Raw genomic sequence first — 13,244 nt, 5'->3', positions numbered from 1 at the left:
TTAAAGATAACTTGTACCACAACATATAAAGAGCTGCTGATAATAAACAATTAGGCACCTTTTAAACATTAAATGTATTTAAAGTAATATAGTTTTAGTTGCGTTAAACGTAATTAATTTTTTAAAAATATACTCAATAGCTAGAGGAAAATAAATATAAAATATAATCATTATCTTTTGAATTGCATAGCAGGTGTTCTACATATGTTACCTTCATCTCTCATGTTCTGATCTATCTGCAGACCAGCATTCCTTTCTCGGAAATGTATGCCTTCCATGTGTCGTTGCATTGCTTCCTGTATTACTTCATAAAGTGGCTGATCCTAGATTGATTGCGTGTTTGGATGATATGTGAAAGGCAAGATGAAAAATGAGTAGAAAGGCTCTAACGTCCAAATAGCAATTCTTAGCCTCTAGTTTATGATACTTAAAACAAAAGCATCTAAGATTTTCAGTAACATCTTTGTCAATAGTAATACATTGTATACAATTTAATATAAACATTTTTTCAAGACAAAAAGCAAAGAAAAAATTTAGAAGCTGATGGAATTTTTTTCCTCCACCCCCAACCCCCTGCACGTGTCTAATCACGTGATGCAGATGTAGTCAGAAGTACCTAAAATATGGAATTCTTGTGCTATAGTCAAACTTCACTCACCATAAACAACAGATAGAGACAGGTTCTTGTAGCTAGAACAATTACATCCTTTCATTAAAAATTTATAGTTGTGTTAAGCACTTAAATCAGAAGTGATCTTTACCATAGTGCCTGCAGGCTGAGGAGAAGAGTCATCTCTTGGGTACATCCTAGAAACAGGACACCTGAGAATGTCTAATCCGTTTGGAACAATTTTACAGTAGTCCTGGATACACTGAAGCCACCACCATACAGCATCACGACAGTTATATCTGGCATGTGTCCCCTGGCCAAGCAGATTAGGAATGAGACCATGTCTTAAAGTCCCACCAAATGCTAAAATGATGTTTCTAGAACAAAAGAAAAACACCGTCTTCACTAAGTTACTTTCAAGGCCATTATGGGACCAAGTATTAAGTACAAAGCATACAAGTTTACTGTAATAGCAAGGAAACAAACAGAATCTTAAAGACAGATGCCAAAAATGCTGTTGAAAGCTATAATTTACTTTATTTAGCATGAACTTCTTTTATTGTAAAGTCATCTATTCCCTACAAATTCCCCAACATGAATACATTTAAATCAGTTTGTACAAAACATGCAACGTGCTAATACGGAAAAGCTAGTTTGCTTTTTCATAGGTAGTGATACAGAGCCTAAATCCAAATCCCACTGAGGTCACAGGGAAGGTTTTTATTGACATTGTTTATGATTACCCTGGTATCCATTCTGATGGGTGGGGTGGAATGGGGACAGAGGGCAGGAGTAGATGGGAATTTCCTATTAAAATACAGAGAGATGACAGCAACTGAGGTTATGAGAAGTTTCATTTGAGAACCGTTGCGCATACCTTGCAGAAAACATGGATTCCAACTAGCTTTAAAAAGTAATATAAACATACTAGTAGACTGCAGATCTTACTACATGAGAAAGGCAATAGTTGGCCAAATGTACAACAGCATAAATACAAACATAAAAATTAGCATGTATCATGTGGTGAGCTCCACCCAAATTTAAAGATTAATGGAAATATAAGCCAGATCTATTGATTTGATATCTGGCTCGTTTGTCAGGTTAGACATTTACAAACAGATATCGCATTATAACAATCCACAATTAGCTGATTTCTAGTATTAGTAGAAAAATACTACAGTTACAAAAAAATTTACAATAGGCATGCAATCATACCTTTCTGATTAAAACAGTATTCTCTTGCTACTTCAAATTTTGAAATAAATAATTTTGAAATTATTGCTCAGCAACAATGAAGCAAGCACATGAAACACAATCACTTTGTTTAAGGACAAGCAGTAGCGTTACAGGGGTTAAAACTACCTTATCTATACAGAACATCAGCTTCATATCAGTGCTAAGAAAGCAGAAGATAATCATTTTAGTAGTATTCTTAATCCCACTTAGAGAGAACTCCCAAATCCGTATAGGGCCATTAAAGTTTTATACTGCACATCAACTGTTTCTAACAGCTTGTGTGTAATCTCAGGTTTTGAGAGCATGCCTTTTTCCTAACTACCTGCAAAACCAGTAAAAACTAAGCATAAGTCAGTCTTACCTCGCTTCTAGATAGCGCCCAGTAACTAACATTAGACCTCTCAGTGCAATAAAGGTATCCCTTCCCCAAGAACGAAAAATTCCAGAAGAAAAGTGAGGTAAACCTGAAAAAAAAAGTCATTGTTCATCTCATTTATTGATATGGCAGAAGTCTCCAAGCACACATATGTGTATAAAATAACCAGAAGTAAAAATATATTCACGTTTAAATATCTTAATCTAGGAAAAAAAATTATAAAGTAAACAATCTTCTAGACCAAGTTCTTGAAAAAATGAAATAAAATCTCATTTTAGAAGTTATCTTCTAGAATTTCAAGATCACACAACAGAATTTCTTATATCAGTAACACAGTCACATTTAAATTTTTATTAAATCACTTTGTAACTTAACCAAGTGCCATCCTTTAATTAAAAGAAGCAGAAAGAAAACTAACAAACAAAAAGCCAGAACTATGACAAGATTTATAATGCTTTGTTGGCAAGAGTTTATGTATGAGAGCCATGCCATCTCAGTAGCATAAAGGGGATAAGACTGGAGAGCTATGAATTTCTTCAGCCCAAAATTGTTCTCAGCCACTACAAAAGGAATCCTGCTGCTCTTTTCCAGCAGCTTCTAGAACTACATCTTATTGCAGACGTTGCAACATGTAACTTTAAGAATGATTCTGACTTATAAAGCATAATAATTACAACAGTAAGGCCCATCCTTGTCTTTTCTTCCATTTATTAACTTTTTTAATCTAACAAACAAAAAATTCCATACAGTTAAGTTTCAAAACAGCAGCCTCTTGCGCATGCTTGATAGAACAAAATTTTTATGTCTATCACTTTTCCAAAGTATTTGCTAATGCTCAAATACGGCCTCCTCACCTCTGCAATTTTATAGTATATGGCAACAGCACTTGAGAATGACAATCCATGTACAAGTTAAAAATCTCACAGACACAACTACCAGTGAATATGTGAAGGGAATATTTAAAACCAAACCCTTTAGTATAATTAATCTTTATGACCAACATGCCTCAGTGCTTCTAGGTAACACTAAAGCAGGCAAATGGAATGTTACTAAAAACAAGAACTAAAAGCAATAAAATTCCATGAGAGAGAGAGAGAGATGGCAAAAAGAAGAAAATAAACACCCCAGTGACACAGATGCCATAGAATCTGTAGATGTTAAGTTTCTGTGGTTTCAGAAAAGGAATGGGCCAACTCAAAACAAAAATAAATTCATTCTAAGCCACTAAACACAGAAGATAATACTTTTGACATAGGAAAGTGCCCAATTCAAAGACTGCCAGATGCTGGCAGAACATTCAGAGGTATAAACACTATTTGCTGACTGCTTTTATGCTCTTTTCTTTTGGAGACAGTTTCAGGTTAGGCGTTCTTCTAGTCTGCTAACGGTTCTTTTTCTGAGAAATTGTACACAATAAATTCACCCTTGTACTCCATTACAATTCAGTTCTTAAATTCATGTTTAAAAGAGATAAATATATTTAGCATAATATGATTTAGTTTATCTCAAGCAAGTCTTCTAGAAAGACAGAGAACATACTTGTGGATCTCTATATATGATAAAAGTGGATATAGCTAAAAATGTCTCTAAATAAAGTGTGTTTAAGTTTCCCACCCCCCAAGAGCAGTAACAAAACGGTTTTCCCCAAGAAGTACTGCTAGACAAAACTCCCGTATTTTTAATATGGGCAAATTTTTATTTTAAACACAAGTTAAAACACAGAGGGAAAGTGAGGAAAACTGCTGCCTACATTTTATACATGGTTGCTGACATATGGATCCCAAGCACAATGGAGACAATCTTAATATAGTTACTAAAAACAGTTTAACTATTTTGGAAGACTTCTTTTTTTTTTTTATTGTTGTCCTCACTTACCAGCTGCCAAGGAAACACAACACTGTTCTTTCTCATTTGTAATCTCATTCATCCTATAGGGAACATCATGTAAGGAAGGAGACAGATCTGGCAGACAAGAATATTTTCCTATCCCACACATCTGGACTGAACCCAAGGAAAGGTGTTTAACAAATGTTGATCCATTCTGCACAAAGCTGTAATTCAACATAATTAAATTAAGATAACTTTGCATTCAGCAATATCAGTCTATAAAATGTACCCTTTTTCATTTACAGAAGATTATTATAAGTATTATGCATAATAAATATAATAAACTAACAATGAGTTAATATTAATATTTTGCATTAACTAATTTTGTACATAAGCTTTAATTTTAAATAACTTTTTTCCCCAAAATGAGTGCCCAATGTTAGCCTTAAATTTTAATTTATTAATGCCAATGGGAGTGTTTATGTCAAATACTTTTTTACCCTAAAAGGGTAAAAAAAAAGGGAATTAGTTTGGTTTACTTCATGCCTACATACAGACCTAAGACCTCAAAAATATGATAAAAGATATTTTACTATGAACAAAAGTTTCTATCAAATGTAGTCAGTATTTTTAAAGATGGCCACATTTTTATATATATTCGTATATTAAAAAACCTGTAAATCAATAAATTGCTTAACACATTGTCTAAAATAATGCAACCTGCATTCCTGATTAGTTAATCTCCAAGCATTTTTTCCATAAGATATACTACTTTCCACATGATTTCACAGCCATACCAAATTCTATGCCCATTTTAACATCTGTATTTCTACAAAATAATACTGATTTGTTCAGAATGTTCATAGCTAGAATAAAGCCTGCATCAAACAATCTCCCTTCCCTTTCCAAGAAACAAAGGAGCAGCAGACACTGAAGATTAAACAGTTATTTCCAGAACTAAGCAAAGTGCTCAGATAATGAAGGATATTTAGCTGTGTTAGAGAAGAAATGTTGAACAACACATCAGCCTCAAGTACAATCTGGTATTTTCTTTTTTCTCTGAACTTTAAGAAATCATTGCAGTTCTACTGAAATTATAGCAAAAAAAGTTTCTAAAGCCTGGCAAAAAAATGCTGCCTTAAGGTTTCCTCCTCCTACTGCACAATGCCAACAGTAGTTATAAATTCAAACCCTGGATAGACGTCTGAACTCTCAACCTTTCAAACCACCACCATTAGAAGATGAATTTGATATTCACTACCAGTTTTACCCTTTTACATTGGACGAGTATGAAAATATTCAAGTTACACACTCCAGCAGATAAAACTTAAAAGGTATATATACAGATATCTCTATAGCTCTAATATGCCAAGCATACCTAGACATCTGATGCCATCCCACATCCAGAAGCGTTGTGTATGCACCCACTAATATGGCATCAAAGTAACACGGGATGAGGTAACGTGGAATTCTCTTTAGGTAAACAAACATGGCCTTCAACCACTTACCAACCTATAAAAAACCAATATAATTAGAACTTGATAACACTAGGATTCAAAACCCAGCGCTTTCACAATCCATCTAGTTAAAGTATGTCACAGTTTTTGTACATTTATTACACCCAAGTTATGCTCGACCACCATAAAGATGAGGTTATCTTCAGTTATTAACACCACCACTAGCATGCAACCATTCATGTCTAAGAAGCTGTCCATGCTAGATATTTGTGGTAGAATTGCTGTACCCTCCTGCTCCAAAATTTCAGCTGAGAGAGATGAACTCTGAGAAAAGTAGTAGGGAAAAATCTGTACTATATCTGTACTATGACATAAATGAGCAAGAATATCAACTATAGAAAGAGATTATATTTTGCTAGTCTTGTAGGAAAAAACAAAAAAAGAGAAGATTATCACAAAGAGGTTATTAAAACTTAGTAGCAAAGGAAAGCTGCAACTGAAAAGGCATCACTATGACCCAAGTGTGGGAAGGAGGTTTCTCATTGCTTAAAAAGACAGGACTGAAGAGGTGAAGCTTGAGACCAGAGATAGAAAAATTATCAGAAGGCTAAATTATGTATGGCCACTAGTGCAAATGACTGCAGATCTAGGTCTAGGGCTCAGGATTCTGGAGCTTCATCACCATCCTTGTGTCACTGCAAAATGTTTGAAACCTGTTAAGTATTTCTCTTCTTTCCTTCTAGAACTACCAAAGAACATCATGAAAACTTACTAGAAAGTCACTAAGGATTTAAACCTTGCAGATGAAGACTGCACAGATGAAGAAAGTACGTGTCAGTATATTACATGATGACACTATAACTTTTAACCTGGAAATTACGAAGGGAAAATTACTTATGTAAACAGTGAAATTGTAAAGTTTAGTTTCATGTGATTTCAGTATAGCTATAGGTACCCTGTGCTTTCTGCAAAACAGAATGAGACACTACAAATTAAGAACTCAAAAAAAAAACCCCACAGAAAAAATAAGCAGCAGTCTTTGAACAACAGAAAATCTGGCAAGTATCAGACTAACTTCCCTTCCAGAAAAGCTCCCCCTCTGAGGTCAGATTCAGCATTCACTTCAGTACAACATTAGACTGCTTTATCCATTCTTCTGCTTTATATCACTACACTTGACTTCAGGAACAAAATGAAGTAAGAATGCTAAAGCCTTTATTATTGTATTCATTATGTAAGTTACACAAATCAGGTCTTCATCTTGTGAAATGAATAAAGCAATTGCCATGCAGGAAAATAAAATATGACAAAGAAAGAAAAGGACAAAGAAAAAGGACTGTATTGTAACGCGGCTATACAGGTAACTTGAATCTCGGTAATTCCTATCTTCTCAGTGCTTGACTGTGCAATCTTAATATACCATAATCATGCATGCCTAAGCAGTATTTAGGCCCTCTTTTGAAAGTACTTACTTAAAAAAAAAGGTTACTTCATTTTTATTTGAGGAAAAGTAATAAACAAACAGGGAAGGACCCCTGCAGGCCTTTATGTAAGAGCTAACAACTCCTCCACGCCCTACATACTTTTCACTTCCCTTTTGCAGTCTGTTCTTAAATAGGATTGAGGAGAGGGAAGAAAAACATATTTACGGTTTAATCTCCTAGAAGAAATTGCCTAGACAAGAAATATGTTCTAGACAGACTGAATTTAAAAATATACCACTAATTGAAAAGGAAACAAACTAGTAATTTAAAAACCCAAAGTCACCAAATAAGTATTTTTTACTCACTTCAGCACAGGCTCCTGCACGTGAAATGAGACGATTACTGACGTAATCAATCATCCAGTCTCCAGACCTTAAATTATCACAAAATGGATGACCCAAATCATTCTTTGGCCTAATGTCTGCCATCACGGACATTAACCCTGAAGATACAAACCCAACTCTGTATTAAAAGACACACCATTATCACAAACAGTAATTACAATTCAGGAGGAAAAGGCACACAACAACAGATGCTTTAAGTAGATTTAACTGTATTACTTCTTTTGATCTGCAGAATTAGTTAGGATCCAAGTCAACTGTAGTTTCCTCAGTGTACATCCTAGACAGTTATGAAAATTATTGTGGAATAACTAGCATGGTGGAATTAATACATTTGATAAATGATTGACACTCCTCAGTAATCTAGTAATGTCTAGGGTTTAATTAATGTGACTTTTCACTGGAGGTATATCTATTTTCTTTTTATTTTAAAAGCAAGGGCATTGGTGTTAAAACACATGAAAACTTAATTTTGCAGCCCAGAGTATCAAAAGAGAGGGTTCTTGTTTTAGTATGTGATTTCCTGGGTACAACACTGATTAGTAGCATGGTCAAGCGGAAGAAAACCTTACTGGTTTTTATCCAAACAATGGCACTAGCCATAAAATAGTATTAAGGTATGATCTAGATTGAGCAGCTCTATTTTACACTTTTTCTTGACAGAAAGAGGAATGCTGAAACTATTACCTTGGAGGCCCGCATACTTCAGTGGTGACCAGTTTGGTATATTGTAACAACCTCCACCATCTTCTTGTTCTTCTGCCTCACACCTATACAGTACTTGATTTAGGTCAGCCAAAGTTAGTTTAGATGCAATACTGAAAAAACAGTGGAGAAAAAAAATTTCTAAACCCAAAAGGAACATTAGTAGAGAAATAGAAAAAGGATTTCACAAACAATTCTTGTTTCAGACTTACATTAAAATAATTAAAGATATACAACTCTCTCACCACTTAATCTTGGAAATTAAGAGCCTGATTTTGCAGATGTTCTGCTCAGATGTTTCGGTATTTATTTAGAAACACAGTATTAAGTACAAACCCCAAACAATCATAACCCAACACTGACAAGCACTCCATGTTAGTAAGTCTACTTTAAGCAGCAATTACACAGAACATGAGCAAAAGAGTCTAGGAAGTTTAAGTATTAACCCTGATTAGTATCATGTATATAAAAAGAATATCTCAGAGTTTTTATTGCACTCTGACAATCCAAATCCATCCGTAGTAACAACATCAAAAAAAAATCCTCACTTTAAGTTTATAGACTGTTCTTTGCTCCCACTGTAACTCTCTGTTCTACTTCAGAAACTTAAAGAATACTCACGAAGAAAATAATGTTTTTAATATAGGTGCTGAATGATCATCAGGAAGACTTCCAGATTTAAAATGAGGGCTGAACTGGATCAAATGATTGCGGAGTACACCAACAGCCTCTTGTGCCTTTGGGTCAAGACTGACTCTGTAAATATGAATGTATAACTTATAGAAATGTAGCACTTACAATAACTATTCCCAAGTTTCAAAACAAAGAATCCTATCATTCTATTTTAACTAACACAGCCATTTGGCAATTATAATAACGTACCTGAATACTATTACACTTCCTGGTGTTAATTTTTCAAATTCTATTTCTTGAACAAATTCATTTGGCCCTTTTATGGCAGTTCCAGCTTGCTTTATAATTTTACTGTCTTTAATCTTAGAAAAGAAAGCACATTTGCAATTGTGAAATTCAGTATCTTTTTTCTAATATAAAATATCACAAATTACAAAATATTACATCAGAACATGGGTGAAGGAGGCTAATTACCTGGATATGCTCTCTGAGTTCCATTGTGAAATTAGGCAATCCATTTATAAAATGTTCATCTTTTTTGTAAGGACTAGCACTTCTCTCAATAGTCCTAGCCTCAAGTACTACTTCTTCTATTTTTCCTAAAAGTTAAATCATGTTGTAGGTGTTAAGATACTTTAACTTAAAAGTGATTCTTTTGAAAACATGAAGCAAAACCTAAAACTAAAAACATAAATATTCAAAATACAAGTCTCAGTTGTACAGCTAAAGAACCACCAAACGTGACAAAACATATGGGGAAATATTTTAAATATCCTATAAATATTCATTACATGTTCATTGGCTGTATTGCATTTAAAACTGCAATTTTGTTATTTTATAATAAATTAACCATAAAAATCAGTCAACAATTAATGAATTACAACCTGTCTTTTACTGATCGCCATCTCTGTTAGTTACTTTATTATCTTTTTGGAGACTTTATTAGATTGGTTTCTAGACTGCAGCTACAGATGGTTTATCTTAAAAGTGTAACAACTTATATTAATATTCAAATTTTCTAATTTTCTCTCTCCTTTCAGTAATCTACAAACTAAGCTATGCATGTCTTGCAGCACTCGTAAATGTCTTGACATATAGTGTGACTGACTTTAAAACAGGCACACGCATACACTCAAAGAATTGAGTATACTTAAAAAGCCAGTTTGGAAAGCTTCTCTTCAGAAATATGGCCAGGTAATATGTAAAAGCCGTTATACTTTGCTACTATTAAGTATAGTAAATACTTTGCATATTTAATTAATATTATGCATGCATTACCTATCTTTGTATTAACTTACGCATTACAATGTTGTTTCTTATTAAGACGTATTTTAAAAACACAAAAATAGTTATATATAAAAGCTGAATAGCGATGACATCAACAAATATGGTAAGATTTTAGCCTTTTTCCCCAGTATAACACTTAATAAATAGTAATCCCCGCCCCAACTCTGAACAATTAACCATCTTGCTGTTAACCATCTCTTACCAGTTCACAAACAAGACAGTAAATAAAACCACACCCTCATGGGGAGCTTATAGCAGGAAGTATACTCAATATGAATGCCTTTGAAGACACTAAGCAAGGCAAGTTTGTTATTGTTCCTTTAATCACTTTCGGTGCATGCATGTTAGTACATATAAAAGGAGTGTTATATACTGAAAATTCTCATATTGATTTCATGTGTTAAGAAGTTAAAAAGTATGGAATTAGAATAACTTGAATTTTTTTGTACACCTGCCATCTCTTGAAAAGAAATCTGATTACCTGGGATACACATTTCAGGTACTTCTTTACTGTAGAAGGAAGTTTTAGGATCCCTGAAAGCAGTTCGACTTACAGCCACAACAGACTGGTGTGTGTTAGGACAATGTCTTGTCACTGCCACTATATCTTCATCAACTTGATCTACATACACCTAGAAGAGACATACCATTGCAACTGTGCTCACTCAGAACATAAATATGGAGCAATCACAATGTTACCCTCACTTCTTGCCTGATTAAAGCCTTTAGCCCCCAGCTCCTGATGCAGCTTGTTTATGGCCAGCCTTCCTGCTAGAATTCCTGTTTGGAAATTAATTTCACCAGAAGCCAGGTGTGCTGCTGGATTCCATTTTGCATAAAACCTCTCTTCAGATACCACAGATATCTGTAAAGAAATTAAGATTCAAGCAAATATCAACTACTCTGGAAAAAAAAACAAAACCCACCAAATCAAAAATAAAACCAGCTGGAGGTCTCAACTATATAATCAATTCAAGTTTCATATGAAATTGGACAATCTGAAGTAATGCCAGCTAGTAAACTGCTTGGAATTTCAAATAAACAACGTTAAAATATACGTCCTAGGACAAGAATAAAGTTTACATTTTTAAAAGTAACTTAGGAGTTAAACTGTAGACACATACCTGGTGTGGTACTAGTTCATCATAGCCTTTGGTGCTTCCTGTAGCACAGCATGCCATGGAAACAATCATTGCACTAGGAAGAGCATCATATGCGGATCGGTGCTACATTAAAAAATAAATAGGTAATAAATAGTGAAAAAGAGACACAATTCATCCCTCCCAATTCAGTATACAGAAGATATACTCAGTTTAACAGAGGAATTGCTAATCACAGAATCATCATTTTCTCAATCACAATAGAATTATTGAAAGAAATTCCTACAAACGCACTAACAAAAGCAACTTAAGAGAAACCCTCAAAAATAAGCAGTCCAATTCCTACCATTCTCTCTCATTCTCTCCTGTAAAACAGGAGCTTAGGAGAACAGGTTAACAAGCAGAGACAGAACCACTTATAGTAGCTAGAATGAAAGAATCAAAACAGCTCATTAAGTAGCTTTATATACTTTTTCCCTTGAAAGACAAAATCTTGAACGTCAGAGGGAGTTGTTATAAAATTTTATTCTCTGCATGAAAACTTGAAGATCTGAAACACATTTTTCCTAAATATCACTCAGGAAAAACATCCAGATTGCACCAAGCTCTCCCATGGTTCAGAAATACCAATTCAGAAAACATTAAATGTAAACTTTGGTTTTCGGGTTAGGTGCTCACCTGAATTGGACATTCATTATCATGTGTAATATCCATAAACAGTGCATGAGCAATAGCTGGCATCAAAGGCCTCAAACGTGGCTGAACAAAAGAGCCAACAGGTTCACCTCCAAAACGATAAACTAACCTTCCCTCTTCATGGCTATTATAAGCAGTCATTGCCTCTAAAGAACAAAATAGGTAAGTGTTTGCGTAAGAATAACTACCATAGAGTACAGCATGCACAAAGATGTTAATGCAGCATTTTACAGTTGTTATTTTGGTGTGTTCAATCATTTTAAAAAATCACATTAAAACTATATTCTCCAATGCGGATACACAACCTTGGAGTATTCTATTTACTATAATATATGAAGGTAGAGAAAGGTAAGGGGAAAAAAGGGAGAAAAAAGCAGAGATCTGAAACGGTTTCTCATAGGCTTTAAGAAACTCATGCAACAAAAATCAGACGTGATGCAGCACTTGCATAGCAGAACCGTGCTACAACTTCTTTTTCTCTTGCTAGAATAACAGTGAAATATTCAACCTTCTGTAAACTAATGCAGGATGTATAATAAACTTCTCTTATTTTACAGCTAGTACTGTATTTTCTGCTGAGTATCAAAAAAGTTACAATATATTTCTGATTACATGGAGTATGAAATTAAAAGTGCATAATCCAGAAGAAACCTTTTCCTTGGAAAAAGCACATCACCTATAATCTCTCGTTGGAAAGAGACCACACACAGAGCAAGCCTACCTCTTATTAAGGAGGTAATGCCCAGCCTATTCACAAAGATATTGTCCAGCTCCTCATTTCCTGTGAACAGTTCAGCCACTACATACAAATCGGCTTGCAATTTTCTAGCTGTGTCCAGCATGTACTGCAAAAAGCACAGCCAAAAAAGCCACAGAAAGGGGAAAGGTAGATACAAAAAAGGACAAGTTTCAAAGCTGGGCAGGGATTGGACAATAGGAAAATGCCATGCAGCAAAGACAAATAGAAAGCAAAAATTAAGGAACAAAAAAAGTTGTTATACAGAAGAGGACACACAAACACAAGCACAATCAAGAATTAGCATACAACACAGGAGAAGTTAAATAGAACATGAAGAAGGAAAGGTAATTGCATAAGCAAAGAACATGAATGTGTAAGAAAAATAAAAAAGCATACCAATGTTAGTTTCACATTTAAAACTCCAAACCATACACAACAATCCTACATAATTTTCAACTGCTTATTGTACCTCTAATCAGGCTGGTAATTCCCAGGCGGTTGACAAAAACATTGTCAATGTACTCACTGCCCGTGAAGAGTTCAGCTATCACATAAAGATTAGGTCTGACTGATCTGGCTGTTGCTAGCATCTCCTATAGATCATAATACATTTTTAATGCAAGACATCCATTGTCAGCTACGTATATGCAATCATTAACATGAATGTTAACCAAACATAAACGAGTCGTTCATATACACAGTTCATTAAAAAAATATTAACAACAGGTAACATTCATAAAACCATGTTTGTAT

The 13,244-nt window shown here is 34.3% G+C and overlaps 1 protein-coding gene across 3 annotated transcripts in view; it reads right to left on the bottom strand.

Annotated features, from left to right (window-relative positions):
- Window positions 1-13,244, bottom strand: part of AGL (amylo-alpha-1,6-glucosidase and 4-alpha-glucanotransferase) — a 39,482-nt gene that overhangs the window by 10,532 nt on the left and 15,706 nt on the right. The window contains exons 13-27 of one of the 3 annotated variants that reach the window (XM_072867126.1): window positions 12,474-12,597; window positions 11,735-11,898; window positions 11,081-11,182; window positions 10,669-10,821; window positions 10,438-10,588; window positions 9,144-9,268; window positions 8,919-9,031; window positions 8,658-8,792; window positions 8,019-8,149; window positions 7,296-7,432; window positions 5,428-5,561; window positions 4,098-4,273; window positions 2,208-2,310; window positions 762-987; window positions 212-323 (exon numbers count right to left, since the gene is read on the bottom strand). In XM_072867126.1, the coding sequence (XP_072723227.1) occupies window positions 212-323; window positions 762-987; window positions 2,208-2,310; window positions 4,098-4,273; window positions 5,428-5,561; window positions 7,296-7,432; window positions 8,019-8,149; window positions 8,658-8,792; window positions 8,919-9,031; window positions 9,144-9,268; window positions 10,438-10,588; window positions 10,669-10,821; window positions 11,081-11,182; window positions 11,735-11,898; window positions 12,474-12,597 (2,086 nt within the window). Of the gene's footprint in view, window positions 1-211; window positions 324-761; window positions 988-2,207; window positions 2,311-4,097; window positions 4,274-5,427; window positions 5,562-7,295; window positions 7,433-8,018; window positions 8,150-8,657; window positions 8,793-8,918; window positions 9,032-9,143; window positions 9,269-10,437; window positions 10,589-10,668; window positions 10,822-11,080; window positions 11,183-11,734; window positions 11,899-12,473; window positions 12,598-12,960; window positions 13,085-13,244 lie in introns of all 3 variants that reach the window. The other 2 variants (XM_072867128.1, XM_072867129.1) reach the window with 2 other exon arrangements.

Source organism: Ciconia boyciana, chromosome 7 (assembly GCF_034638445.1).
Source record: "Ciconia boyciana chromosome 7, ASM3463844v1, whole genome shotgun sequence".
Lineage (NCBI taxonomy): Eukaryota > Metazoa > Chordata > Aves > Ciconiiformes > Ciconiidae > Ciconia > Ciconia boyciana.
This window is presented reverse-complemented; position numbering and strand designations above follow the sequence as displayed.